The sequence below is a fragment of the Muscardinus avellanarius genome (genome assembly GCF_963383645.1).
Source record: "Muscardinus avellanarius genome assembly, chromosome: 4".
Taxonomy (NCBI): Eukaryota; Metazoa; Chordata; class Mammalia; order Rodentia; family Gliridae; genus Muscardinus; species Muscardinus avellanarius.
In genome coordinates, this window is record NC_137789.1 from 67,164,067 (window position 1) to 67,189,911 (window position 25,845).

General features: G+C 40.2%; 1 protein-coding gene across 1 annotated transcript in view; it reads left to right on the top strand.

Moving 5' to 3' along the window:
* The window catches only part of NCOA2 (nuclear receptor coactivator 2), a gene marked incomplete at both ends in the record, with an annotated part of 110,894 nt that overhangs the window by 73,522 nt on the left and 11,527 nt on the right, over window positions 1–25,845 (top strand). Inside the window, 6 exons of the mRNA XM_080694764.1 lie at window positions 8,229–8,439; window positions 10,798–11,004; window positions 13,896–14,111; window positions 17,438–17,567; window positions 22,549–22,714; window positions 25,553–25,828. Of these exons, the coding sequence (XP_080550890.1) occupies window positions 8,229–8,439; window positions 10,798–11,004; window positions 13,896–14,111; window positions 17,438–17,567; window positions 22,549–22,714; window positions 25,553–25,828 (1,206 nt within the window). The remainder of the gene's footprint in view (window positions 1–8,228; window positions 8,440–10,797; window positions 11,005–13,895; window positions 14,112–17,437; window positions 17,568–22,548; window positions 22,715–25,552; window positions 25,829–25,845) is intronic.

Here is a 25,845-nt window from a genome sequence, read left to right on the forward strand (position 1 = left end):
TTCCTACTTAAAATGGCTTTAATTGAAATTTGGTTTGCAAGTTGATATTTTATGTGTAGACATCTTCAAAGATGAGGAGAGGCCACACCCCTTGCTGGGTCTGAGAGCACAGCTAAGTCAGTAGAGGCCAGGCTGGATTGAGAGCAGCCATCAAAAGCATTGAGGCCGCAGCCCTTCTGGTCAGGCTTCAGCCAGTCCAAAGCCTTAGCTTTTTTTTTTTTTTTTTTTTTTTTTTTTTTTTTGCAGTACTGGGAATGGAACCCAGGGGCATTCTACCTCCTCGCTACACTCCCAGCCCTATTTTTTAGTCCCTTTTTTATTTTTTGAAACAGGGTCTGACTGAGTTGTGAAGGGCCTTGCTAAGTAGTTGAGGCTGTCTGCGAACCGCAGGCCTCCGGTCTCCGCCTCCCGAATGCTGGGATTATAAGCGTGAGCCACCATGCCCGGCCCCCTTTATTTCTTTTACTTTGATGCCGTTACAGCTGCTACCACTCCAAATGACAGACTTGTTCAAGCCTTTGTATACTTCACAAGGAAAATAGCCAAATTATGCAAATATCCCTAGTGATTAATTCTTAAGCATGGATATTAATGCAAGATTCTATACAGAAACTATTCCTTAATGCTGTAAAATTATGAGATGAGTGAATCAGGGTCTCAGCACAAAGTTAACAGCAATGTCTTATAAAAAGTATAAAGCCATGTTGACAACCATAAATGTTTTTAACCTAATGAGGTTACTAGATTAAATTGTACAGAGGTAGTGTCGTTTCAGAGTGGAGGGCACAGATAGTGTCACTCAGATGTCTTGACTCATGCTAGAAGGCAAGATGTGCCTTCCTGAAGTTCACCTTAGCGTAGTGTCTAACTTGGCCAGCTGGCCCCTCCCTCCATAAACAGAAGGGAAATTTTTTTTTTTTTTTTTTTTTGTGGTACTGGGAATGGAACCCAGGGGCTTTCTACTTTTGAGCTACACTTCCAGACATATTTCATATTTTAACTGGAAACAAGGTCTCACTAAGTAGCTGAGGCTGTATTCGAATCTGTGTGATCCTCCTGTCTCAGCCTCCCATGTACTGGGGTTACAAGCGTGCGCCACCACTCCCTGCTGGAGACAATTTTCTGGTTAAAGCTATCTCACTTAAGAAACATAAAGCTTAAGGTGTAATCAGGACAGTATTTAGGGATGATAGAAGAACAGAGTGTACAGACATGTATATATGCAGTAAGTATACTTCTTACTGAAATCCAATCCCTGGTCTTCCCCCATTCGCTCTTAAAACTGCACCCAAAATGCTGTATTGCAGAGCAATTTAACATAAAAAATATTACAACTTGAAAAGTTACCACCAGAAGTATGTATTACCTAAATTTAGATCAAAGTTAAAACGAGAAAAAAACATTGTTTTACCTCCTAATCCCTCATTGTTCCCAGATGTTGATGGATTGTATCTCCTATCACCTGCTACATTTATCAAAGAATTTTATTTCAAGGAAGTACAATGAGTTACTTAGTAAGAAAAAGAATGAACATGAATTGCAGTTAACTTTTGTTATTTTGATTCAGGGAAAAAAAAACACCATTAACTGAGTGTATATTTATTTATTTATTTAGTGTGTGTGTGTGTGTGTGTGTGTGTGTGTGTGTGTGTGTTACGGGGGATGGAACCCAGGGGCCTTCCATCTCCATGCTACACCTCCAGACCTATTTTATATTTTATTTGGAAACAGGGCCTCACTAAGCTGCTGAGGCTGGCTTCAAACCTGTTATCCTCAAGTTTTAGCCTCCCAAATACTGGGATTATGAGCGTGTGCCATGCCCAGCTCTGAGTGTATATTTAACCTGTTACTAACTTGTTAAAGACAGGAAGTACTTTGAAGGTGCTATTTTACTTAAAATAGCATTTTTTACTGGGTAGAGTATTTAAACAAGATATGTTTCTATAGCATTTTTTTAACCAACAGGAAACAGTGACAAAAATTTCTAGTATGTTTATTAACGTAAGTCATATGCTTATTCATACAATGGATCTGGCTGGGTTCATAACTAACAAAATGATCATCTTATATCCTTTCTAATGCTACTAAGACACTTATGATGTTGGAAACAGTCTGAAAAGAATTCCTTTTGAGTATTTGACTCCATAAGAAAGACAAACCATATTTTAAAATGATATCATCTTGAAAATACCTCTCCAACTAGGCCTGGTGGTGCAAGCTTGTAATCTCAGTATTTGGGAGGCAGAGACAGGAGGATTACAGGTTCAAAGCCAGCTTTGGCAACTTTGATACCCTGTTTCTAAATAAAAAATAAAAGCGGGCAGAGGCTGTGCCTCTGGGTCCAATCCCCAGTACCAAAAAAAAAAAAGAAAAGAAAAGAAAAGAAAAAATACCTTTCAAATGTAGTAGAATTGTATTATTATCTCTGAACAATTTTGTGTTAATACAAATTGGTGAAATTATACCTTTTTTTAGATATTTTATCTGGGCGTAGTGGCGTACTCTTGTAATCCCAGTATTTGGGAGGCCGAGACAGGATAGCTACTACTTAGTGAGGCCCTTTGCAACTCAGTGAGACCCTGTTTCAAAATAAAGAATAAAAAATAGGGCTGGTGGTGTAGCTCGAGGTAGAATGCCCCTGGGTTCCATACCCAGTACCACTATATACATATTGTAATTTATTATAATACTTAAAGTATTAAAATGCATGTGCTCTTTATATTTTCTTCAGAAAACAAGTTGATTTAACATATTAAAAAATCATTTAACCAGAAAAAATTAAAGAAATCAAGTCTGTTCTTCATTTTGTAGAACTTTATAAAAATCTTTCTGACTCATTTTCTGCCTGAAATAGTTGAAACTAACTACTCAAATTGATGTGGCTAATTTGAGCATTCCAATGGATGCCTAAGCAAAACTTTGAAGTGTCTTGGCAAAGCATTTTAAAGGAAGGCATTTATCTTTTTGTCTTGCAAAGAAAGTGTGCCTAACAAACTGGATAAGCACAAACACTTTTGATGAAGAACCTTACAAAAATGTAGAAGATACTTTCTATCAGAAAGTTCATGTAATCAACTATCAAATTTACCCCTTCCAGAACTTACATGAATACAGAGAAAAATGCTATATAGTCATCTAGCCAGTCATTAACCAGTTTAAGGAATATAGATACTTTGAGCTTCATCTCCTCCTCCTCCTCCTCCTCCTCCTCCTCCTCCTCCTCCTCCTCCTCCTCCTCCTCCTCCTCTTTTTTTTGTGTGTGTGTGGTACTAGAGATGGAACTCAGGATCATTTTATATCCAAGCTGCACCCCTAGCCCTATTTTTTATTCTTTATTTTGAAATAGGGTCTCAGTAAGTTGCAGAGGGCCTCGCTAAGTAGCTGAGGCTGGCCTCGAACCTACAATTCTCCTATCTCAGCCTCCCAAATTCTAGGATCACAAGTGTATGCCACCACAGCTGACTTAATAGTGCATTTTCAAATGGTAAGCTGAATAGTATAGTTGAGTCTTCAAAGAACCAGTTTCTTTTGCTATATAACCCTAAGAAAATCTTGCACACCCATCTTAAGGCAGATGTGTTTAGTTACTTATCAGAGTTAAGATGGATAACTGATTAATTTTTGTTGTTGTCCTGCTGGTAGTCAGACCCAGGGTCTCATGTACAAGTTATCTACTCCTGAATTACACCCCTGGCCCTCAGTTACCTTTTAAGGTGACAGCAATCAAAATTCAAGAATCAGTTTAATTTTAAGACATGTTTTTTAAAAATCAAAGTCAGGAATAGGCATGTAGCTCAGTAGCTGAGCACTTGTTTAGCCTGCATACTGCTCAAGGTTTGATCCTTAGAATCACAAAAATAAGAATTAAAAATTGACCAAAGAAAATAATTAATTTACCCGGGTATGGTGGTGCACTCTTCTAATTTCAGTACTTGGGGTGCTGAGACAGGAGGGTCCCAGTTTGTTGCTGGTTTCGCAATTTAGTGAGATCCTGTTTCAAAATAAAGAATAAAAAATTTGGCTGGAGTGTAGCCCGGACATAGAATGCCCCTGGGTTCAATCACCAACACCACAAAAAAGTAAAAAAGAAAGAAAATATTTCAATTTCTATTGTTTAGAAATTATCCGAAACAATTTTATTTAAATTACCCAAATATATATTTAATGTAAATATGTGCCTAATATTATACTTTTATATTAAGCTCATTATTTAGACACAGAAGTAGGTTACAAAGGAAAAAAAGCATAAATCTTGTCATTAGAACTCTTTGAAACTGTGACATTTTTGTATTGTTTGAAATGGTTTACAGTGTGAGAAAGGGAAATAAGAAGGAAATGTAGGAATCTAGATTCAGACTTGTTAATCTATAATGCACAAGCTTTCTTTAATGTTTCAGGGAGTAGGGGGAAATACAGGTATATGCCTTGAGAAAAATGATATATATTTGCTTTTAGTATCTTTTACATGAGCCTCTTTGGGATATTTCCATCAAGGCAATCTGCGAAGTTTCCTGAAGAGGCAGTTTGTACCTTAAAGCTCAACCACTCACCATCACATAGGGACTTAAAGCTCAACCACTCACCATCACATAGGGAGCTTCAAGAGCCGGGCAGAACCGCCTAAGGGAGACTTGGCTTCATCAAACAGATACAGATGTCACAGTTTATTGAGCCTTTTCCTGATCTCTCAGCTGTATCTGTGACAAAACTGTGTGGGTCATTACCATACGTGTGGGGCGGGGGGTACTGGGTTCCTGGAAACCCTTCTACCTCCGGGCTACATTTTATTTTATTTGGAAACAGGGTCTCTTAAGCCAGCAAGTCTGGCTTCGAACCTGCGCCATCCTCCTGTCTCCGCCTCCCAAGCTCGGGGATTACAAGCGTGCACCACCACACTGGCAATTACCACACATTTTTATGAAACATTTTTCGGAGAAATCAGTGGAAGTTAGAGGAATTTTTATGAAAAGTTTTTGTTGATCCTGGAAAAAAAAAATTTAAGTTATGTGTTAATATGAATAAAGGAATTCATCTTGTTGACCGAATTCCCACAGCTACATTGCAGGCACTGTCCTTGGAGGGCAGTAAATGTTTATATGGAAAACGTTGATTAATGTGCCTTACGTATTCAGCAAATCATGACAAAGATAGATTTACAATGGAGTCACTTTTATTTTATTTTATTTTATTTTATTTTTTCCGGTACTGTGGATGTAACCCGGGGCATTCCACCTTCATGCTATACCTCCTGCCCTATTTTTATTCTTTATTTGGAAACCGGGTCTCACTTATTTGCAAAGGGCCACACTAAGTAGTAGCTGAGGCTGTTCTAGAACCATGTCCTCCTGTCTCAGCCTCCTAAATGCTGGGATTACAAGCGTGCGCTGCCATTCCCTGCCAATGGAGTCACTTTAAAGGTACATTTAAAGTACAAAGTTGCAGGGCACATTGTTGCACATCTATAATATCTATACTTGGGAGACTGAGACAGGAGGAGCACAGGTTCAGTTTGAGGCCAGCCTCGGGAACATAGCAAGACTCTCAGCAACCTAGCGAGACCCTGTTTCAAAATAAAAAAATAAAGGCTGGGCGTGGTGGTGCACGCTTATAATCCCTGCGCTTGGGAGGCAGAGAGAGGAGGATTGCGCAGGTTCGAAGCCAGCTTCTCTGGCCTAAGAGACCGTGTTTCCAAATAAAAAAATATATATAAAATAGGTCTGGGAGTATAGCCCGGAGGTAGAAGGGTTCCGTCCCCAGTACCAACAAGAAAAAATAAATAAATAAATAAATAAACAAATAAATAAATAATTTAAAGACTGGGGAGGTAGCTCAGAGATAGAATACTCTTGAGTTCAATCTCCAGTACCAAAAAACTAAAATACAGAGTCAATTTTAATTATGCATAATGAAAAGAAGTAGTGGGGGGGTACTAGGGTTCCTGGAAGCCCTTCTACCTCCGGGCTATACTCTCGGACCTATTTTATACTTTTTATTTGGAAGCAGGGTCTCTTAAGCCAGCATGGCTGGCTTCGAACCTGCGTGATCCTCCTGTCTCCGCCTCACAAGCGTGGGGATTACAAGCGTGCGCCACCACGCCCGGCAGAAGTAGTTATTAAATGATATTTAAGCAGTGTGAGTTTTGCCTCCATTCAGCTCATTGAGTGTATGTCCAGCAGAGTGGTCATGAGATGACATGGGTGACTTGAGTTTGCTAAGGTGTAGTTTCTTTGTGGCTCCAATAGTGTGAATATGTTAACTACAGGCCTTTTTTTTCCCCCCTGGTCTGGGAATGGTACCCAGGGGCATTCGACCTTCGAGCTACATCCCCTGCCCTATTTTTTATTCTTTATTTTGAAACAGGATCTCACTAAGTAGCTGAGGCTGACCACGAACCGCGATCCTCTGGTCTCAGCCTCCTGAATGCTGGGATTACAAGCGTGTGTCACCACGCCTGGCTTCCTAAGGAGGTTTTAAGTGTCCGTATATTTGTCTGTACTTTGGAATGCTAATTTTGTGTGTGTGTTTCTGGGGGTTGAATCCAGGGGCATTCTATTTCTGACCTACACCCCCAGCCCTATTTTTTATTTATCTTGAAACAAGGTCTCACTAAGCTGTGGAGGCCTTAGGTAGTTGAGCCTGGCCACAAACCTGGGAGGCTGAGACAGAAGAGGATCACAGGTTCAAGGACAGCCTTAGCAAGTAGTGAAATACTCAGTAAACCCAGTGAGACCCTGTTCCTAAATAAAAATAAAATAGGACTGAAGGTGTAGCTCAGAGGTAGAATGTCCCAGTGCCACAAAGAAAAAAAGAAAAGAAAAAAATGGGTGACAGATTGGTTTAGTAATTGCTCTAACAGTACATTAGGAATTCCCTGAAAAAAAAAAAAAATGGGCCTCCATATTTATTGCTAAGCTAGTTGTCTCTGAGAAGAATCAAATAAAATGTCACTCCAATCTTTCTTCCCTAACTTAAGAAATACATCCAGTTAAAAGCTAGGTGTTACATTTGCCATAAGTTTGGAAAATTTAGCCAGTTAGTGCCCACATGGAAGACAGGAATTGTACCTAAAATAAACATGCAAGCCTTCCTGTTGCAGGTACAGCTCATGATCAGATACATGATGTGCATTTCCCTTGGTTTTCCAGTGTAGAAGAAAGGGGTAGTCCTCATGGTCAAGGGTTCAGAGTCTATTCCATGCTTTGAGGAAACTGCCCAACTCGTGTTTTCCTCGTATACATCAAGAAACTCATTCTTACCCCTTTATCACTAGAAAATAATCCCAGGATGTAACTCAGCCAGTTTCTTATGTAATTGTATTGTCTAATATTAAATACTGGCACATAGAGAGGTTGTACTTTAAAAACTAACTATTTAAAGCACTTTAGTTTCCTGGAAGAAGAAAAGTACAAATAAAGTTATGGTGATATTTACCTTATTGTTTGAATGTTAGTAACTGAAACTGAATTTAAAGGGAGGGAATTCTAAGAAATACTTTTGAGGCTTCTGTCACATCAAGTTACAAGTCTGTGCTTGGGAGCCACTAGTTTTTATCCTGTTCCTACTTTTGTCGCATAAGCTGCTGAATGACCGAGAAAGCCACTTTCATTCAAAACTGAAAATACAAGTAGGAAAAAGGTACCACTCAAATCAAAAAAGCAATATAATTCATGGTTGCTTCAAGTTTATTTTGTATCTGTTCCCTGTGCTCTCCTGCCCTTGGGGAGAGAAAGTCCTCAATGGAAATGAACATTTGCTAAATGCTGGTTTAATGCCAGTTTGGATCCCATTTTATAACAGTTTTTTGTTGTCATTATTACTATTTCCAAGGAAAACTTAACCACAAAACCTAGACTCAGACTGTAAGTTATAGCCCACTCATAATTAATTAGAAATATGCATACTCGGCTAATTCAATGATTAGCATAAAATGAAGGGGATTTTATAAATTGCCAAAAAATCACAACATGAGAAGAGAGCTATCTTTCTAATTCATCATCCTCTCTTTTCCTAGCTTAGGAAATTCAGAATCAGGAGGTTAAATTATTTGTCCTTTGTCAATTTAATTTTTCAAAAAGACGATCAACTGCCCATTACAGCAGATATTTGTGTGTACCTGCACCTTGTGTTTGGCAGTGTTGCCTTGCATGGGTTAAGTCTGTGATTACACATGGGCCTGGGTGCCACTCTTGGAGTAGGCCTGAGTAAACTCTTCTGTTTGTTGACTGCAGCCTGGCAGTGAGCTGGACAACTTGGAGGAGATTCTGGATGATTTGCAGAATAGTCAATTACCACAGCTTTTCCCAGACACAAGGCCAGGTGCCGCTGCTGGATCAGTTGACAAGCAAGCCATCATCAATGACCTCATGCAACTCACAGCTGAAAACAGCCCCGTTACATCTGTTGGAGCCCAGAAAACAGCAATGCGAATTTCACAGAGCAGTGAGTATGGGATATTCCTGGGTTTGCTAAGAAGCTCCCATCTGATCACAAACTCAGATTATTATAGTTTGATGCAAACAGCTTAGTCATTTCAAGGTTTTCATGATCAAATAGCACCATCTACTGTCCCAGTCTTTTAGAAACTGTATTCAAAAGGATCCTAGTGAATGTGGTTCCCCACCTTTCTCTCCTTGGTAATCTAATCAGCAGTGCCTGCAAAGGAGACTGATCTGCATTGATCAAGTTCCTCAGCTGATTGTTCCACTTCCCTTCATGTCAGCTATTGCAGCCAGACATAAATTGTAAAGTAGACTTTAAGTGCTTTAATTACAACAATACTGAAAATACAGAAGATTAGAGAGTTAAGTGACTTTTTAGAAGTAATATACTATTAGGAAACCTTTTTAAACCTTAAAATATGTAATTCTTGTACATGAAAAGGTTACATCAAAAATCTCCTACCCTATCTCTTAGGAATCTCATATAAATATCTGTTTTACATGAAACTATCATGTTTTCTAAATGTATTTTATGTTTAATTTCTTGTGTTTGAAAATACACGTTTATCTTTAATTTAAAAAATTTGAAAGTTGAGAATAAACTGTATTCACTATGATCACTTAGATTACAAACTTGATAGTTTATGAAGTTGTCTTATAGTTTTGAATCAAAGAAAATTTTTTTTGGTGGCAGAGTCATAATTTACCGAGATAGAGACTCTTCAGTGTGATGAACACAATGCCTTTTTGCTCTTCAAATAGTTTGTCCCAGTGCCTAGCATTTGTTCTCAGATCAGGAATGGATTCGCTAAATAACACAACACTAATTACTAGACCTTTTCTCAAAGGATTTCTGACTATTCTGAAAAGGGTAAAGCAAAAGAAAGATATGTTTTTGCTTGTTATCTCTCCAGCTTTCCCATTTGGGGTGGGGGGATAAAGAACTAATTACAGACCAGAGGGTATCACCAAGTCAAGGAATTGAGAAGTAGGCAAAAAACACTAGATTGTTTCTGCTCACTAATCGGAGATAATGAAGGACCATGTGGGATTATTTCCCTTTCCCCATAACTCCCACAGATAACTATGCAGATTATTGGATGGTAACCAGAGAACTAATGCTGAAGGAAGCCATAATTATCCCCATCCATAATTCCCATTCCCCATCCTAATTTTGCTAAATATCTTATTTCTACTATGGATTGTTAAAATCTTCCTCTAACTGCTATTTCAGACTATCTTGGTATACTTTAGAGAAAATTATTTAATTGATATGATCTAAAAAATTGCCTCAACAAATTTTAATTTACATCTTAGTATTTTAAAAATATAACCCAGGCATGGTGGCGCACAAATGCATGCATGTAATCCCAGTACTTGGAGGCTGAGATGGAAGGATCATAGATTAGTAGCTAGCATCAGCTATTTAGTGAGACCCACTGCAATTTAGTGAGACCTTGTTTCAAAATAAAGAATACAAAAAGAGGGCTGGGGTGTAACTTGGAGGTAGAATGCCCCTGGATTCCATCCCCAGTCCCGCCAAAAAAGAAAAAAATTAATAACACTGTTACCAAATTACAGGTTGTGTGATAGTCACAAATTCTTTTGAACTAACATTGAAATCATTTCAAATCTAATTGCGTTCATATTTTAAAGAAGCTATGCATACAAAATACACTTTAATATTGCTTTAGGTTACACTGTTTATACTAAAAGATTTTAATTTCCAGTAAGAGTATCCACTTTTAATCCAATCCTAGGAAAGCCTAGTTAAGAAATTATATACAGCTGGATGTGTCAGCATATGCTTATAATCCCAGGATTTGGGAGGCTGTCACAAGAGGATCATAGGTTCATGGCTAGTCTCAGCTGCTTAGTGAGGACCTCTGCAACATAGTGAGACCCTGTTTCAAAATAAAGAATAAAAATAGGGTTAGGGGTGTAGTTGGGAGGTGGTGGAATGCCCCTGGGTTCTATCCCCAATACCACCAAAAAAAAAAAAAAAGAAAGAAAGGACATTTAAACTTCCATATGAAGTGTTAAAACTTTAATAATATAATATGAAAAAGTATTTACTTAGCAAATACTGTTGAATATAAAAAAAATTATTGGAGAGAAAAATTTGGTAAAAGTTTTGCCTTATTTATTTGTCAGGTCATCAGCTAAATTAGAGGCATGTTGGTTAGAACACATCTACGTTTTGGTGCCATATTGGGTTTGTCTATGTCATTCATTTAGGTAGTTGGTCCTGCATGCATATTTTTGTTTAATGGGCAGTATTTTCCCTAAATACTACTACTGTTGATATTTTTTCTGTTATCCTATATTAACCTTTAATTTTTATTTGTTTTCTCCTTAGCTTTTAATAACCCACGACCAGGGCAACTGGGCAGGTTATTGCCAAACCAGAATTTACCACTTGACATCACATTGCAGAGCCCAACTGGTGCTGGACCTTTCCCACCAATCAGAAACAATAGTCCCTACTCAGTGATACCTCAGCCAGGAATGATGGGTAACCAAGGGATGATAGGAAGCCAAGGAAACTTAGGGAACAGTAGCACAGGTAAGGGCTCAAATGCACTGTTATTTTACTGGTGGGTTATTCAACTTCATGATGTATTCATTCACATCAGACTATTAGAGTTTTTCCAGTCAACTTATTAGAAACTAACACGTAAAAGTCAGAAAATTCCTCAAATTTTAGTGGTACGCTAGAAATGGTTCTAGTAAAACTAAACATTTTATTCTATTGATTGTTACTTTGATGAGTTTTCTGATCATTAATCCTCTAGCTTAGACTTATTTCACTTTTATCCCAGTTACTGTTTCAGACATTTTAGGGTATGTGTGAAATAGATGATTGCCAGCTTCCAGTGATAATATGCTGATAGCCTTAAAATAACTTATTGACAATGTGTATTTAGAGAATTTCAGAATGAAAGTTAAAATTCAACTGGACTTTTATACTCTAGGCAATCTAATTTGCATTCAGAAGAGTATTAGTTATAAGTAAAAAAAAAAAAATGTATCCAGGCTCAGTGATGCATGCCTATAATCCCAGTTACCCAGGAGACTGAGACAGGAGGTTCACTTGAGCCCACAGTGGCACACGCTTGCAATTCCAGTACTTGAGAGGCTGAGACAGAAGGATTATAGGTGCAGCAACTTAGTGAGACTGTGTTTAAATTTTTTTTTTTTAATTTTTAAAGGGTTTGGGTGTTGCTCTGAGGTAAAATGTCCCTGGGCTCAGTCCCTAGTGCCAAAATAGGAATAATAATAATAACAACAATAACAACTTTCAGATCTGATCCAGGGCTCCACTTCTGAAGATGTAGGAAATTGCCTGCAGTCTGGTTTGGATCCTGACCTGCTATAATTTCAGGTGTCTGCCAAGTTGCTGAGGCACACTTTTGAAGTAGTAGACCCCATCACAGCAGCTACTGTATTCCCATGCTGCTATCCAGTTCAGTCTGGAATGATCACAGCAACACTGATGACGCTGCCACCACTCCTGAGTCTTCTCTTTTCATTATGCGTAGGGCAGAGGCTGACTTCTAATGAAAACCTACTCACATTCATAGCTTTTGTCCTCTGTCAATAAGGTACTAGAGACAAATTGAAAGATATAGATTTCATAAAGAGAACTTAAAATCGTGGGTATTTGGGTGTTTTATTTTTAGTCTGTAAGCCCTATACATTCCCATTTGGTTAGTTAACTGAATGTAAGAATTCCCTTTAAAGGGAAAAGTAGATTATTTTTTTACTTTCTGTTCTTGGTAAGGAATTCATGGGAAGCATGAACTTTGCTATACTAGTTTATTCATTCAACAGATATTTATTGGTTGCCTACCATATGTGCACACACTGACTGATTCACTAATTTATATATTCCTAGAAACATTGCCATATTTATTTTATTTTTAAAGTAAACAAAAATTTATGTAAAATTCTAAAGAAATGGAGCTCATGGTTTATTAAGGGTGGCTCCTGCCACACATGGTGGTATACACCTGTCATCCACTTGGGAGGCTGAGACAAAAGGAACACAGGTTCTAGGGCAGCTTCAGCAAATAGTGAGACTCTCATCAACCTAGCCAGACCCTGTTTCAAAGTAAAAATAAAATAGAGCTGGAAGGTGTAGCTCAGAGGTAGAATGCCCCTAGGTTCAATTCCCAGCAACACACACACACACACACACACACACACACACACACACACACACACATGATGGCTCCTTATCAACAGAGTAAGGCATTGAGTTGTTCTAGGATTCTTACATAACAATTTCAGGATTTTCCTATATTAAAATCTGGATAGTCTAGAACTCACTAATGTCCAGGCTGTATGGACCAGTTGATACCCTCACTCTGTTTCCAGAAACAGACTACCCCAGTTATCACTGCATACTATTGTTGAATTAGTAGATGTTTGATCAAATAAAATGCCTTTTCTCCCCATAATATCTTTCTATAATTCTAATCTATCTTAAGATGTTTTTTAAGTATGTATTAATATTGTTCTAACTTTTCAATCTAACTACCCATCACCTTTGATCTTGCTCAGGACATTTCTTGTTTCACAAGTGAAGAAACACCCACAATATACATTCTCTTCATTTGTTAAATATATCCAATTTTTAGTTGTTTAATCACAATTAAAATAAATAAAAGCAAACCATGTTCTTGGAAGCAAAACCTTTACACACCCATCATTAAACATTTCAAAATACATAGACATCACTTGAGGGTTCTCCCTCTCAGATATCAAGTCTTAGCCAATGTTTGTTCATTGCTAACCTCTTAGGGTCCAGGCAGACATTTGGTTCTGCTTGTTTATGTTGCGCTCTTGTTATTATATATTGTTAAACAATTGTTAAAATCGCATAGTAAATGGAGTGTTTACAAATCTTTCCTGACCCTTTCCAGATTTGTATAATCAAGGAAGTATCACCAAATTCTAATACTCTGAAAGGGATTCAGGGATTCGAAAGTCATGATAAGAATTACAGGATGTTCTCCGATTTTGATTTATAATCACAGTATTGGTTATTAGTTTTAACCTTGTTTCTCTGAGCCTCACCTCCCTTTGGGAAGTAAAGCACTGACGTGTACATCAGCTAATGTGATTCACTTCCTGAGGAAGGAAGTTGGGGTTATCCACTCGCCACAGCACCTGTTTCTAAGTGCATATGGGAACATTCTTAACAGCTTTTCTGAACTGTGAAGAGGGACGAGTCTCTGTTGTGAAAACTTTGCAGTAATTGCCAATTCTTATTTCTTAGCCAAGGGATGCACATCTTCCCTAGGCAAGGTTGCCAGCTGTCAGGCTAACAGAATTCACTCGGGATTACAAAATGATTGTCTTTACTCTTTACAATAAGATCATCTGGTGATCTTAGATGCTACACATGTTTTTGGCTACTGCATCTCTCAGCTTTCTTTGGCTTACATGCAGGAATGATCGGTAGTAATACTTCCCGGCCCACCATGCCATCTGGGGAGTGGGCACCACAGAGTTCAGCTGTGAGAGTCACCTGTGCTGCTACCACCAGTGCCATGAACCGGCCAATCCAAGGAGGTATGATTCGGAACCCAACGGCCAACATCCCCATGAGACCCAACAGCCAGCCTGGCCAAAGACAGATGCTTCCGTCTCAGGTCATGAATATAGGTAAGGTGGTCCAGGGCTCTTGGCTTTTACATTCTTATGCTTTCTTAGAACAGAGTGTCTGCTGGGTATGCTTTTGTAAGACTTGCTCCTGAATTGCAGTTCAGCTGATCTCCCATGTGAGGCTAAAAGTAGTGGGATTTTGCTGGAACTCAATATAAATCCTAAACTCTCAAATGGTTTCCAGTTATATAAGAGAAACAACTGCCTTTGTGATCTTGTATTTTCATTAGATTTTCAAGTTCAACTTTGGGGGGAAGTGAATTAAAATAAATACATACTATAAATACATATGTACGATATTTTAGAACTAGGGAGCCGGGCGTGGTGGCGCACGCTTGTAATCCCCGCGCTTGGGAGGCAGAGACAGGAGGATCGCGCAGGTTCGAAGCCAGCCGCGCGCGCTGGCTTAGGAGACCCTGTTTCCAAATAAAAATGTAAAAATAGGTCTGGGAGTGGAGCCCGGAGGTAGAAGGGCTTCCAGGAACCCTAGTACCACCAAAATGATGATGATGATGATGATAATGATGATGATGATGATGATCATGAGGTAGAAGGGCTTCCAGGAACCCCAGTACCACCAAAATAATAATGATGATGATGATGATGATGATGACAATAATAATAATATAAAAAATAAAAAGAGCCATAGTTTCTAACTCTGTATGATCATCAAAATCTTCTCAAGAACTTAAAATGAGGATTCCTGGAGTACCATCCTAAACAGTTACATCAAGCCCAGTTCCTTGCTGAAGGGGCATGGCCTCCTAGACTGTCACACAGAATGTGAGGAGTACTAGACTTCTATTTGGAGACAGTTCACATTCTACATTTATATTACATGTCTTCTAGAGATAAAAAGCATAGTATAGCTGACTAGGAGAGTTGAAAGTGCGGGCAGAGCATCCTAATGGGAAGGAGTTTCTTATTGGAAGAATGAAAACATCAGAATTATAGTGATGGCTGTACACCTCTAAATATACTAAAACTCATTTATTTTTAATATTTGTTTGTTTGTTTGTGTTTTGGTGGTACTGGGGTTCCTGGAAGCCCTTCTACCTCTGGGCTACACTCCCAGACCTATTTTTACATTTTTTTATTTGGAAACAGGGTTTCCTAAGCCAGCGCACGCGGCTGGCTTCGAACCTGCGCGATCCTCCTGTCTCTGCCTCCCAAGCACGGGGATTACAAGCGTGCGCCACCACGCCCGGCTAAAACTCATTTAATCATAGGCTCAAAATGCATGAATTGTATGCTATGTGAATTCTCAAAGTTCTTATATTAAGAAAATTAATGATTGTACAACTCCTGTTTGAGATTGTTTTCTTAATCATTGAGATATTAACCTTTATATAAAGCACAATTCAAATAAGTCAACATTTATATGCCTTTTATATACTTAGATAGCACACAATGAGTAAGACCTAAATTAATCACAGAAAGATGTCAGGATTATTTTGAAAATATAACAGGATTCTCATCCTAATCATGGCATCAATTTCCTTACCTAGTTTCTTAATTGCTTAGCACATTTTGGCTTATTTCTGAGAGGTGGCAATTGTCTTTCTGTATTGAATATAATCAAAGTAATGAGTGGTTCCCAAACTTTGTATAATTTGAGAGTTGCACAAAAATGTTTCAAAGATGTGGTGCATGCTTGTATTCCTAGTACTTGGGAGGCTAAGACAGAAGGATCACAAGTCCAGCCTTGGCAACTTAGACTCTATTTCAAAATAAAAAATAAATTAGGGCTGTGCATATAACTCAGAGGCAGAATACCCCTGGGTTCCATCCCCAGTAACCACCCCCAAAAAACCAGACATACATACAGTATAAGTACCCAGATTTCTAAGCTAAACTGATGAATTTTAAAAATATCAATTAATTTAAAAATAATATTAAGGCAGGTGTGGTGGTACACGTTTCTAATCCCAGGACTTGAGAGCCTGAGACAGGAGGATCATAGGTTTGGGGCCAGCCTCAGCTACTTAGTGAGGCCCTTTGCAACTTAGAGACCCTGTTTCAAAATAAAGAATTAAAAAATAGAGCTGGGGGTATATCTCAGAAGTAAAATGTCCTTGGGCTCAACCCCCAGTACTACAAAAAAATTAAAGTTAAAATAAAGAAGAAATAGGGCTGGAGGTTTAGCTTGGAGGTAGAATTACCTAGGATTAATCCCCAGTACTATATAAAATAAAAATCATATTAAGAAATCTCTTATATCCAGAAATTTTATTCTCAATCTTCTCTGAAGGGCACAGCTGAACTCTGATTTCTTTTTCTTTCTTTCTTTTTTTTTTTTTTTTGCTACTGGGGGTAGAACCCAGGAGCTTTTCTACCTCCAGGCTATACTCCCAGATCTTTTTTATACTTTATTTGGAAACAGGGTCTCACTAAATTGCTGAGAGCCTCACTAAGTAGCTGAGGCTGGCTTCGAACCTCTATGATCCTCCTGTCTCAGCTGAACTCTGATTTTCAATAAACTCAAAAAAGCCATGTACTCATCAGAAAATTGTTGTAATGGAAGACAGGTCTACAGATAATGAGAGCAGTATAATAAAAAAGCTCGTATCATCCATTATCTGTAAAGCCCATAAAGGGACTTCGAGAAGAAGCCTCCTGAACCACTGGCCCACCTCTGTTCTGTCCTCGCTATGTTGGGAAAGCTGCCTGAAGTGTGGTTAGCAAAAATTAGGTGCCAGTAATCTGCCAGCACTTCCTAAGAGCATGTCAAGCAGCCCAGTGCCTTCAAGGCGTCTGCCAACACCATTGTCATGGTAGCATAGGCACAGTTGGCCTTCCTCACTCTCATCTTCTCACAAGTGTCCAGTAGCGCATCCTGGACGTTCCCTGGCGTGGTGTCCCAGCAAAGGAGTGTCAAAGCCAATGGCAGTTTCTGATCAAAGTAACTGGCAGAAATGTAGTGATGCCAGTAAAAGGATTTTTTTCTTAATACTTTTCTCATTTTAAAATCTTGACTATATTAATATGTAGTTGATTTATTTTTTGTGATTTTTTAATGAATTCTTTTTTTGTTTCCATACTTTACTTTCCAATTCAGTAAATATTGATACGCTGCAGTACATATAAACAAAAGCTTTTTATAAAAGTAGAAAAGATCTTGTTAGAACTGCTCTTTTAGACATTCCCTAAAATGTGATTAACCTTATCTTTTTGTCCTTATTTCAAATAAGAATTTTATCTTTTTATTAATTATAATTACTTTTCTATTTTCTAAAAACCAGCTATTTTACTTTATATTACATGGCAAAAATAAATTCTTGATTACAAGATGAGAGGTTTTTGGATTTTTTTTTCTCCTGTTTTAGGGCCATCCGAATTAGAGATGAACATGGGAGGACCTCAGTACAGCCAACAACAAGCTCCTCCTAATCAGACTGCCCCATGGCCTGAGAGCATCCTGCCTATAGACCAGGCATCTTTTGCCAGCCAGAACAGGTGAGTCCTGAGTACCCAGGAGCCAGGAGAGCAGCAGCTCGTGAGTTCAGCAGGTGTTTCAGACCTGTGCTTGAAGTTATCCTTCTGGAGATCTGATACCTGCCCAGTTTTCCTTTACTTGAACCATATCCAATGCTGGACAGGGAGTGACAGGGAGAGGGACATGCAAAATCAGTAAGATCTAGGACATACCTTGAAACAAGATAACATTCATTTGGAAAATATAGTGTGTGGGGGATAGCTGTAATAGGAGGTAGTATGTAGTATAAATGGCATAAAATAAATCAACCATGTTTCCAGAGCTCATCCAGTTGGGGTAATTGGGAAAGGTTTCAGAGTCTCGAGGGAAAAGGACAGTTTCAGGAGGCAGAGATGGCGGGGCTAGTACAGCTGACAGATCAGCAATGTGGAGGCCCACAGGTTACAGAGGCGACACCGTATGTTTAACGTAACAGGAAATTGTCTCATTTTATGATATGTATATTTTACCACAATAAAAAGATAAAAAGCAGTATCTGAAGGTTTGGCTGGAAAAATAGATTAGTAATAGGATAGATTCATGGGAGGTCTTAAATAACAAACTCCAATGAATTCAGATTCTTTTCATTAAGCTCTTGGAAGAGTTTCGAGAAAGGTTATCATTTCTGTTTCTTGGTAGGTGATCATTTCTAAATGCTTTTGACATACTCTTTGCTACATTATAGTTTCACTACTGCCTGTCTAGACATGGATTTACTTATTTATCCTGCTTTATATTTGATATATGTTGTGTTTTATTAATCTGTGGATTTATGTTTTCATCAGTTCTGAGAAATTTTTAGCCATTTTCTCTTTATATATAACTCTTCCTCCTTTTTCTCTATATCTGGGATTCTAATTAAACATGTGTTATACCTCTTTTTTTGCTTTAGATCTTTTTTAAATTCTATTCTATATTTCTTAATTCATGTATTTTTATCTCTATTACATTCAGGATAGTTTATTCATAATTACATTCTGTTTAATCCATTTATCTCTCTCTCTTTTTGTGGTACTGGGGATTGAACCCAGAGGCATTCTACCTCCAGGCTGCACCTCCACCCCGATTTTATTTTTTATTTGGAAACAAGGTCTCACTAGGTTGCTGAGACCTCAGTAAGTTGCTGAAACTGTCCTGGAACCTTCAATCCTCCTATCTCAGCCTCCCAAGTACTGGGAGTACAGGTGTGCATCACCACGCCTGACTTTTATCTCATTTTTAAAAAGTTCTATTTGCCTGGTCAGTTTTTATAATCTCTTACTGCTTGCTTATTTTTGTGATTTTTATCTGTATACCTTTACATATGCATTTATGGTTCTTTTCCAGATCCAGTGATTTCAATACCCAGTCCTTTTCGAGGTTCTAAAGCCTACTGTGGGCACTCATTCTTTCTTGGTGGCTTATTTCCCTGAGTATTTTGGTACACTTAATTGGGGGCTTGCAGTTGATTTTAGTGAAATGCTTGGGGTCTGAATTGAGAATATTTTTCTCAAGAGACGATCTGTGTTGGGTTCTGCTTGGGGAGAGATAGGTCACTACTCTCTTAGATCTTTTCCAAGTTTCCCAGCTCAGTCCAGCAGAGACATCTTGGCTGTGGCCACTGCTCCAGCTTCGGGGATATAGAGTACCTGTCATCTGTGGCTTGTGATGTTCAAGTTTCAACTCATAAGTAGTGTAGTTTGGCCTTGTTTGCCTTGAGAGTTGTGCCCTGCAAACCCAAGTTCACAATTGTGCTGTGTTCATGATCTGTTTTTTTTTTTTTAATCAGGGTGCCCAAAGCACACGTTTCATGAGTGGCATTGAGGCCCAAGTGATGGTGCTGCTCATCCAGGGAGGGGAGGGGAGACGGAGAGAAGAGACCAGAGGCAGTCTGGAGCCTTATCAAGAGGGCTTATGGGAGCTTCAAGGATGTAGGCAGTGTTTTCAGTGAAGCAAACTTAATAGGAAACTTAAACTTTTAAGATTACCACTGGAGAAGGTTGGCCTGATGGCTCTTATGTTGGGACCTGGACTCAAATTCAATGAGGACCTCATATTTTGTCCTTCAGGGATTATTCAAGCAAGGTTTCTGAAATTTATTAAAGGTGAAATCTATTTCCAGAGTTCTCTTTTTGTTTTTGTTTTTGGTACGGGGGATTGAACCCAGGGGCTTGCTACTTCCAAGTTATTTTGAAACAGAGTCTTGCTAATGTTGCTGAGGCAAACCTGTGATCTTCCTGTCTCAGCCTCCCAAATACTGGTATTATAAGTGTGTGCAACCAAGCACGCTTGGCTTAGCCAAAACTTATTAGATGACTTCTTGAGGATTTCTCTTGAATTTATTAAAGGGATTTTCTCTTAAAATTCAGTAGCTGTCTTTCACAAACACTTTCTTTCACATAAAGCTTAAAATTTTTAAGTATAATTTTCTTTTTTGAAATGGATGTGGGTAAGATTTCTTTTGGTTGACTTTTTCTCATTCAGTAGCTTATACTTTTTTCCAAAATTTTGAAAATACTTGTAAAAGGTGAAGAAAGGTAATGATATGATCATCTCTCAAACAAGAGCTCATGGTTTTACTTTATTCCCCTTCTAGGTCTCATCCTTAATGATCTGCTAGTCCACCAGTAAAAAGATGGGATTTAAGATATGGGGGTTTGGGACTTAAGACAAGAGGATAGCAGGCCTAAGGCCAGAGCACGGTAACTTAGCAAGACCCTGTTTCAAAATAAAAAAAGGTTGGAGTATAGCTCAAAGGTAGGGTACAACCCCTGGCTTCAGCCCCTAGTACCACACATACACACAGGTAGGGGTTTCGGCTGGGAGTGTAACGTAGTGGTACAAGCATAGCACATGAGAGAGGGGCCCAGCCTTCAACCCCAGCCATGTGTGTGTGTGTGTAGAGACCCCCTTCCTCTCTCATATACATGTGTATATATAGAGAGGGTTCTATTGATGATACATCTATCTTCTACTAATTTTTTTTTTGGTTTTGTTGTGTGTGTGTGTGAGGGACCCCGCCTTCAATTCCCAGCCCGTGTATGTGTGTGTAGGGAGCTTCCTCTCTCTCTCATGTATATATGGGGGGGCTTCTATTGATGATGAATTTATCTTCTGCTGGTGTGTGTGTGTGTGTGTGTGTGTGTGTGTGTGTGTGTGTGTGTAGGGAGCCCTCTCATATGTATATATGGGGGGGCTTCTATTGATAATGGATCTATTTTCTGCTAGTTGTTTTTGGTGTGTGTGTGTTGCTGGGGTTGGTTTGAACCCAGGAGCATTCTACTGCCAAGCTATACCCCAGCCCTATTTTATTATTTATTTGGAAATGAGGTCTCACTAAGTTGCTGAGGCTGGCCATGAACCTTTGATTCTCCTATCTCAGCCTTCCAAGTACTGGGATTACAAGCATGTGCACCACCACACCTGGCAACTGGAAACTTTTTTGAACCTGTGTTGTTTGTATATAAGCAATAAGTCAACCCAGGTGTGGAAGATGAAGTTTCTGCCTCCCTTAGCATAACCTGAAATTGATTTATTTAGCATAAATACTAGCATCAGTTCAGCATAGCACATGGAGTGGCCTTGAGCCTGAGAGAAGAGAGGCACAGGCAGGGGTGACCATGAAGAGCTATGTGGATCCCAGAGAGTGAGAGATTCTTAGATTGAGAAGGAAGGGGGAGGACGAACTGTAAGCCTTGGCCTTCTGGTAGTCTGTGTGCCAGCTCTTTCTCTGGAGAAAAATGAGTTGCCCAGAGTAATTGTGGCTTACGGGGAAATCATAGCTATGACCTTTGGAAAGGTTCGTTGTTACAAAGGTATGTTCCTGAATTCTGCCACCACAGTCACCACCCATCCCAAGGATTTACATATTTTCCTGGGAGAGCTGAGAAATCTGCCTGTGACACTTACCCTGGCCCCTGATCATTATAACCAATCAGTGCCCATCTTTCAAGACCAAATGAAGATGTCTTTGAATTGGGAAGAATTCCCTTTATAACTCTAGTACCATGGACTGTGTGCTAGATAAAGAATAGGTGCTCAGTGAAGCACTTTGGGAGAGGAGTTCTTAGTCTCTACTCTCCTTTTTTTCTCAGTCTTAGGGTGAAAAGGGACTTAGTACTATAATGTATCAAAGCTAAGCCATGAATATGCCCCCCTATGTGTGTGTGTGTGTGTGTGTGTGTGTGTGTGTGTGTGTGTGTGTAATTCTCATTCTTCAATGTAAAGTGAACCAACGTGTGCTTGAGGAGGCAGCGCAGATAGGTTGAGGGGGAGCAGGTGAGCCTAGACTCCCACAGAGCCATGTTGGAGTCCCAGCTTGACAGTGCTGCCTTCAGCTAAGCCTGGCATTGCCAGCTTTGGGGGAGGGGGAGAGACAAAAGTTAGACCTCAGAGCCTGGGTTTGTGCCTGATCTGTGATAGTTACTAAATACAGGATATTTTTTTAAAAGTGCATCTTTTAGGCCAGGTGTGGTGGCGCACTCTTGTAATCCCAGCATTTGGGAGGCTGAGACTGGGGGATCGAGGTTCGCGGACAGCCTCCACAGCTCAGCAAGACCCTGTTTCGAAATAAAGAATAAAAAATTGGGTAGGGGTGCTCAGAGGTCAAATGCCTCTGGCTGGGTTCCATCCCCAGACCTGGGGGGGAAAAAGTGCTTTTTTTTTTAATTTTTATTTTGTGGTACTGGGGATGGAACCCAGGGGCTTTCTGCCTCCAGGCTATACTCTCTCCGACCTATTTTTTATTTTATTTGGAAACAGGGTCTCATTAAGTTACTGATAGCCTCACTAAGCTGCTGAGGCTGGCCTTGAACCTGCATGATCCTCCTGTCTCAGCCTCCCAAGTACTGGGATTACAAACGTGCAGCACCACGCCCAGCTGCATCTTTTATTTTAGATTGTCATTTTGTTCCGTTGGGTGGGTTCCAGGGTTTATTCCTGAAACCCTGAGAGTCAGCCTGAGTGAGGTTTGTGTCTTTGCAGGCAGCCATTTGGCAGCTCTCCTGATGACTTGCTGTGTCCGCATCCTGCAGCCGAGTCTCCGAGTGATGAGGGAGCTCTCCTGGACCAGCTCTATCTGGCGTTGCGGAACTTCGATGGCCTTGAAGAGATCGATAGAGCTTTGGGGATACCTGAGCTGGTCAGCCAGGTAGGCACAGGAGGCAGTTTGGGAGCATGCTCTCCTGAGCACAAAGGGGCTGTTTCCTTTCTTATAGGCAATCTGCTTTGTAGAATGCTATTTACCTAAGAAGCTGGCCTTTTCCCTTTCCCTTTCCCTTTCTCTCTTTCTCTCTCTCTCTCCCCCCCTCCTTCCTTCCTTCCCTCTCTTCCCTCTCCCTCCCTTTCTCCCTCCCTCCCTCCCTGTCTTTCTCTCTTTCTCGTCCTTGTCTTCCCCCTTCCCGTTACTCTTAAGTGTTTGCCCAAGAAGAAGGAAACTGAGAGTGAGCTTTCCATATGATTTGGGTTATTGAGCAGAATGGCAAAAACTCAAGCCCAGCTCCCCTGCTGTCACATGTGCTGACAGGGGAGGATATACAAGAACAGAGAAACCCTGAGGGACGTTGCTGCCCAGTGACCTAGACCCTTCAATTCCAGTGTAAGATCAGCATTACCTTTTACTCTCACCTGGAGGCAAGGGTATGAAGCCATGGTGGTGAAGGAATGCTTTGCACATGGGTTAGTAGAAATCATTTTAGGGGGCTGCAGCAAGTAGTTCTCTGCTGTACCAGTACTTGATAACAGTGACATAGGAACTACCTACTGACCTCACGGAAGAGTGCATGAGGCAGTGCTTCCTGGTGTGCTGTAGGAAGAGTGACCTAGAAAGCCTACTATACTCTTGTCTCTGTCTTCCTCTTAGCGTGAATCATCTTTCTTTTTAGTTTTTTTTGTGGTACTGGGGATTAAACCCAAGGGCATCCTACCACTCTGAGCCACACCCTAGCCATTTCTGTTTTTTGTTTTGAATCAGGGTCTTGCTCGGTTGCTTAGAGTCTCACTGTGGTGCCAAGGCTTTCCTCAAACCTGGGATCCTTTTAGCTCAGCCTCCCGAGTACTGGGATGATAGGCATGTACCGCCACACCCAGCTCATTTAGATTTCCTATTGCTAAGAAGTACTGTGTGAGACCCAGTCTATTTCTTGAGTCTCTTCTCTGTCCTGGGGTCTGTGAGGAAGGTGATGCAGAGTCATGGAAATTTCTCTGAAGCATTAGAAATAGTCTTGTCATAATTCTGATAGTTTAGCAGAAATAAGTGGGAGTTCAGACTTGGCGATTCATATCGAGAACATTAGAATGGGAAAAAATGACTTGTAGCTATGTGTGACCCAATCTGAAGTCAATCAAGAGAGGAAAATGGAGGTTAGAAACTTCCTGTGGATGGTTGGCTTTGCCTTTAGTTTTAGCTAAAACTCAGCATTCTGTATGGCACTTAAAAATGGAATCCTTGAGGCTAGCTCAGTGGTAGTGCTTGACAGTCTCACTAATCACTGAGGCTGTTCTCAAACTTGTAATCCTCCTGTCTCATCCTCTTAAATACTGGGATTCCTGGGATTACAGCAAACCCAGCCATGTTTTAAAGAAAAATTTCCTTTTCTTTAAAAATGAAAATTACAGCTGGGCATGGTGGCATACACCTGTAATCCCAGTACTGGGGAGGCTGAGACAGGAGGATCACAGGTCTGAGGACAGCCTCAGCAACTGGTGAGACGCTCATCAACCCAGAGAGACCCTGTTTCAAAATAAAAATAAAATGGGACTGGGGTATAGCTCAGAGGTAGAATGCCTCTGGATTAAATCTCCAGTACTGCCAAAAAAAAATGAAAATAAAAATGGAAATTACTTAGGTAGATTTTCTGTCTGTTAAAGATGGGCAAGCTGGAGCTGGGCACGTTCATAATCCCAGTACTTGGGAGGCTGAGACAGGAGGATCACAGGTTCAAAGCCAGCCCCAGCAATTTGTGAGGCTCTCTGCAATTTAGATCCTATTTCAAAATAAAGAATAAAATTGGGCTGGGTGTGTGGTTCAGAGGTAGAATGCCCCCTGAGTTCAAGCAAATATTTAAAGTTGTGAGACAGTTCAACAATGAATGGCCCCCTGCTGAGACCATCCACACATTTAAAATTATGGAGAGGACAACAATCTTATAGCTCACATAGGCTGACCACAGGGCAGTGCTGATCTAACCCAGGAGTTCGGGTGGCACCTGGACTACAGTGGGTGGACTGTTTGAAGGAAGAAGGCCTAGGACAATTCTAGGCTAAAGAAAGCATGAGTAAGCCGGGCGTGGTGGCGCACGCTTGTAATCCCAGCATTCGGGAGGCTGAGACCTGAGGATCGCGGTTCGCGGACAGCCTCAGCTACTTAGTGAGGCCCTCTGCAACTCAGTGAGACCTGGTTTCAAAATAAAGAATAAAAAATAGGGCAGAGGATGTAGCTCGGAGGTCAAATGCCCCTGGGTTCCATCCCCAGACCCACCAAAAAAAAAGAAAGAAAGCATGAGTAATTGTGATTTTACAGCCCTGTGGTCTCTGCCTCCTATATACCATCTAGAAGTCGAGAAAAGAAGCCCAGTGTGGTGATACACACCTAAATATAATCCCAGTACTTGGGAGGTTGAAACAGGAGGACCACGGGTTCAAGACCAGCCTTCTCAACTTGGGACTTAGAATGCCCCTGGGTTCAGTCTCTAGTACTAGAAAAATACAAAGTTACCTATACAGATGTGAATGATCAAGCAAAAGAAACTAACATTTGTAGGTAACACTTGCACCCTGAAGTCCAGCCCAGGCTCTGTCCAGGGTGAGCAGGCATAGCCCATTTCTTTCCTCCCATCCACAGACTTGTTTAACAAAGTCATGTTCTTGAAAGAAAAGTGGGGTCAAGCTAAAGGTACCTTTGTAAAGCATAAGAGAGAGAAAACAGCCTTTTATCTACTGTGCTGTTTTTAAAAGATAATTTGTTTGTCATTTGGGGCTTTTTCTTCAGAGCCAAGCAGTGGACCCAGAACAGTTCTCGAGTCAAGAGTCCAACCTCCTGCTGGAGCAGAAGGCCCCTGTTTTCCCACAGCAGTACGCGTCTCAGGCACAGATGGCCCAGGGTAGCTACACTCCCATGCAAGATCCCAGCTTTCACATGGGACAGCGGCCCAGCTATGCCACACTTCGTATGCAACCCAGGCCAGGCCTTAGGCCCACGGGCCTAGTACAGAACCAGCCAAATCAGCTGAGACTTCAGCTTCAGCACCGTCTCCAAGCACAGCAGGTAAGCTCCTTAGAGTG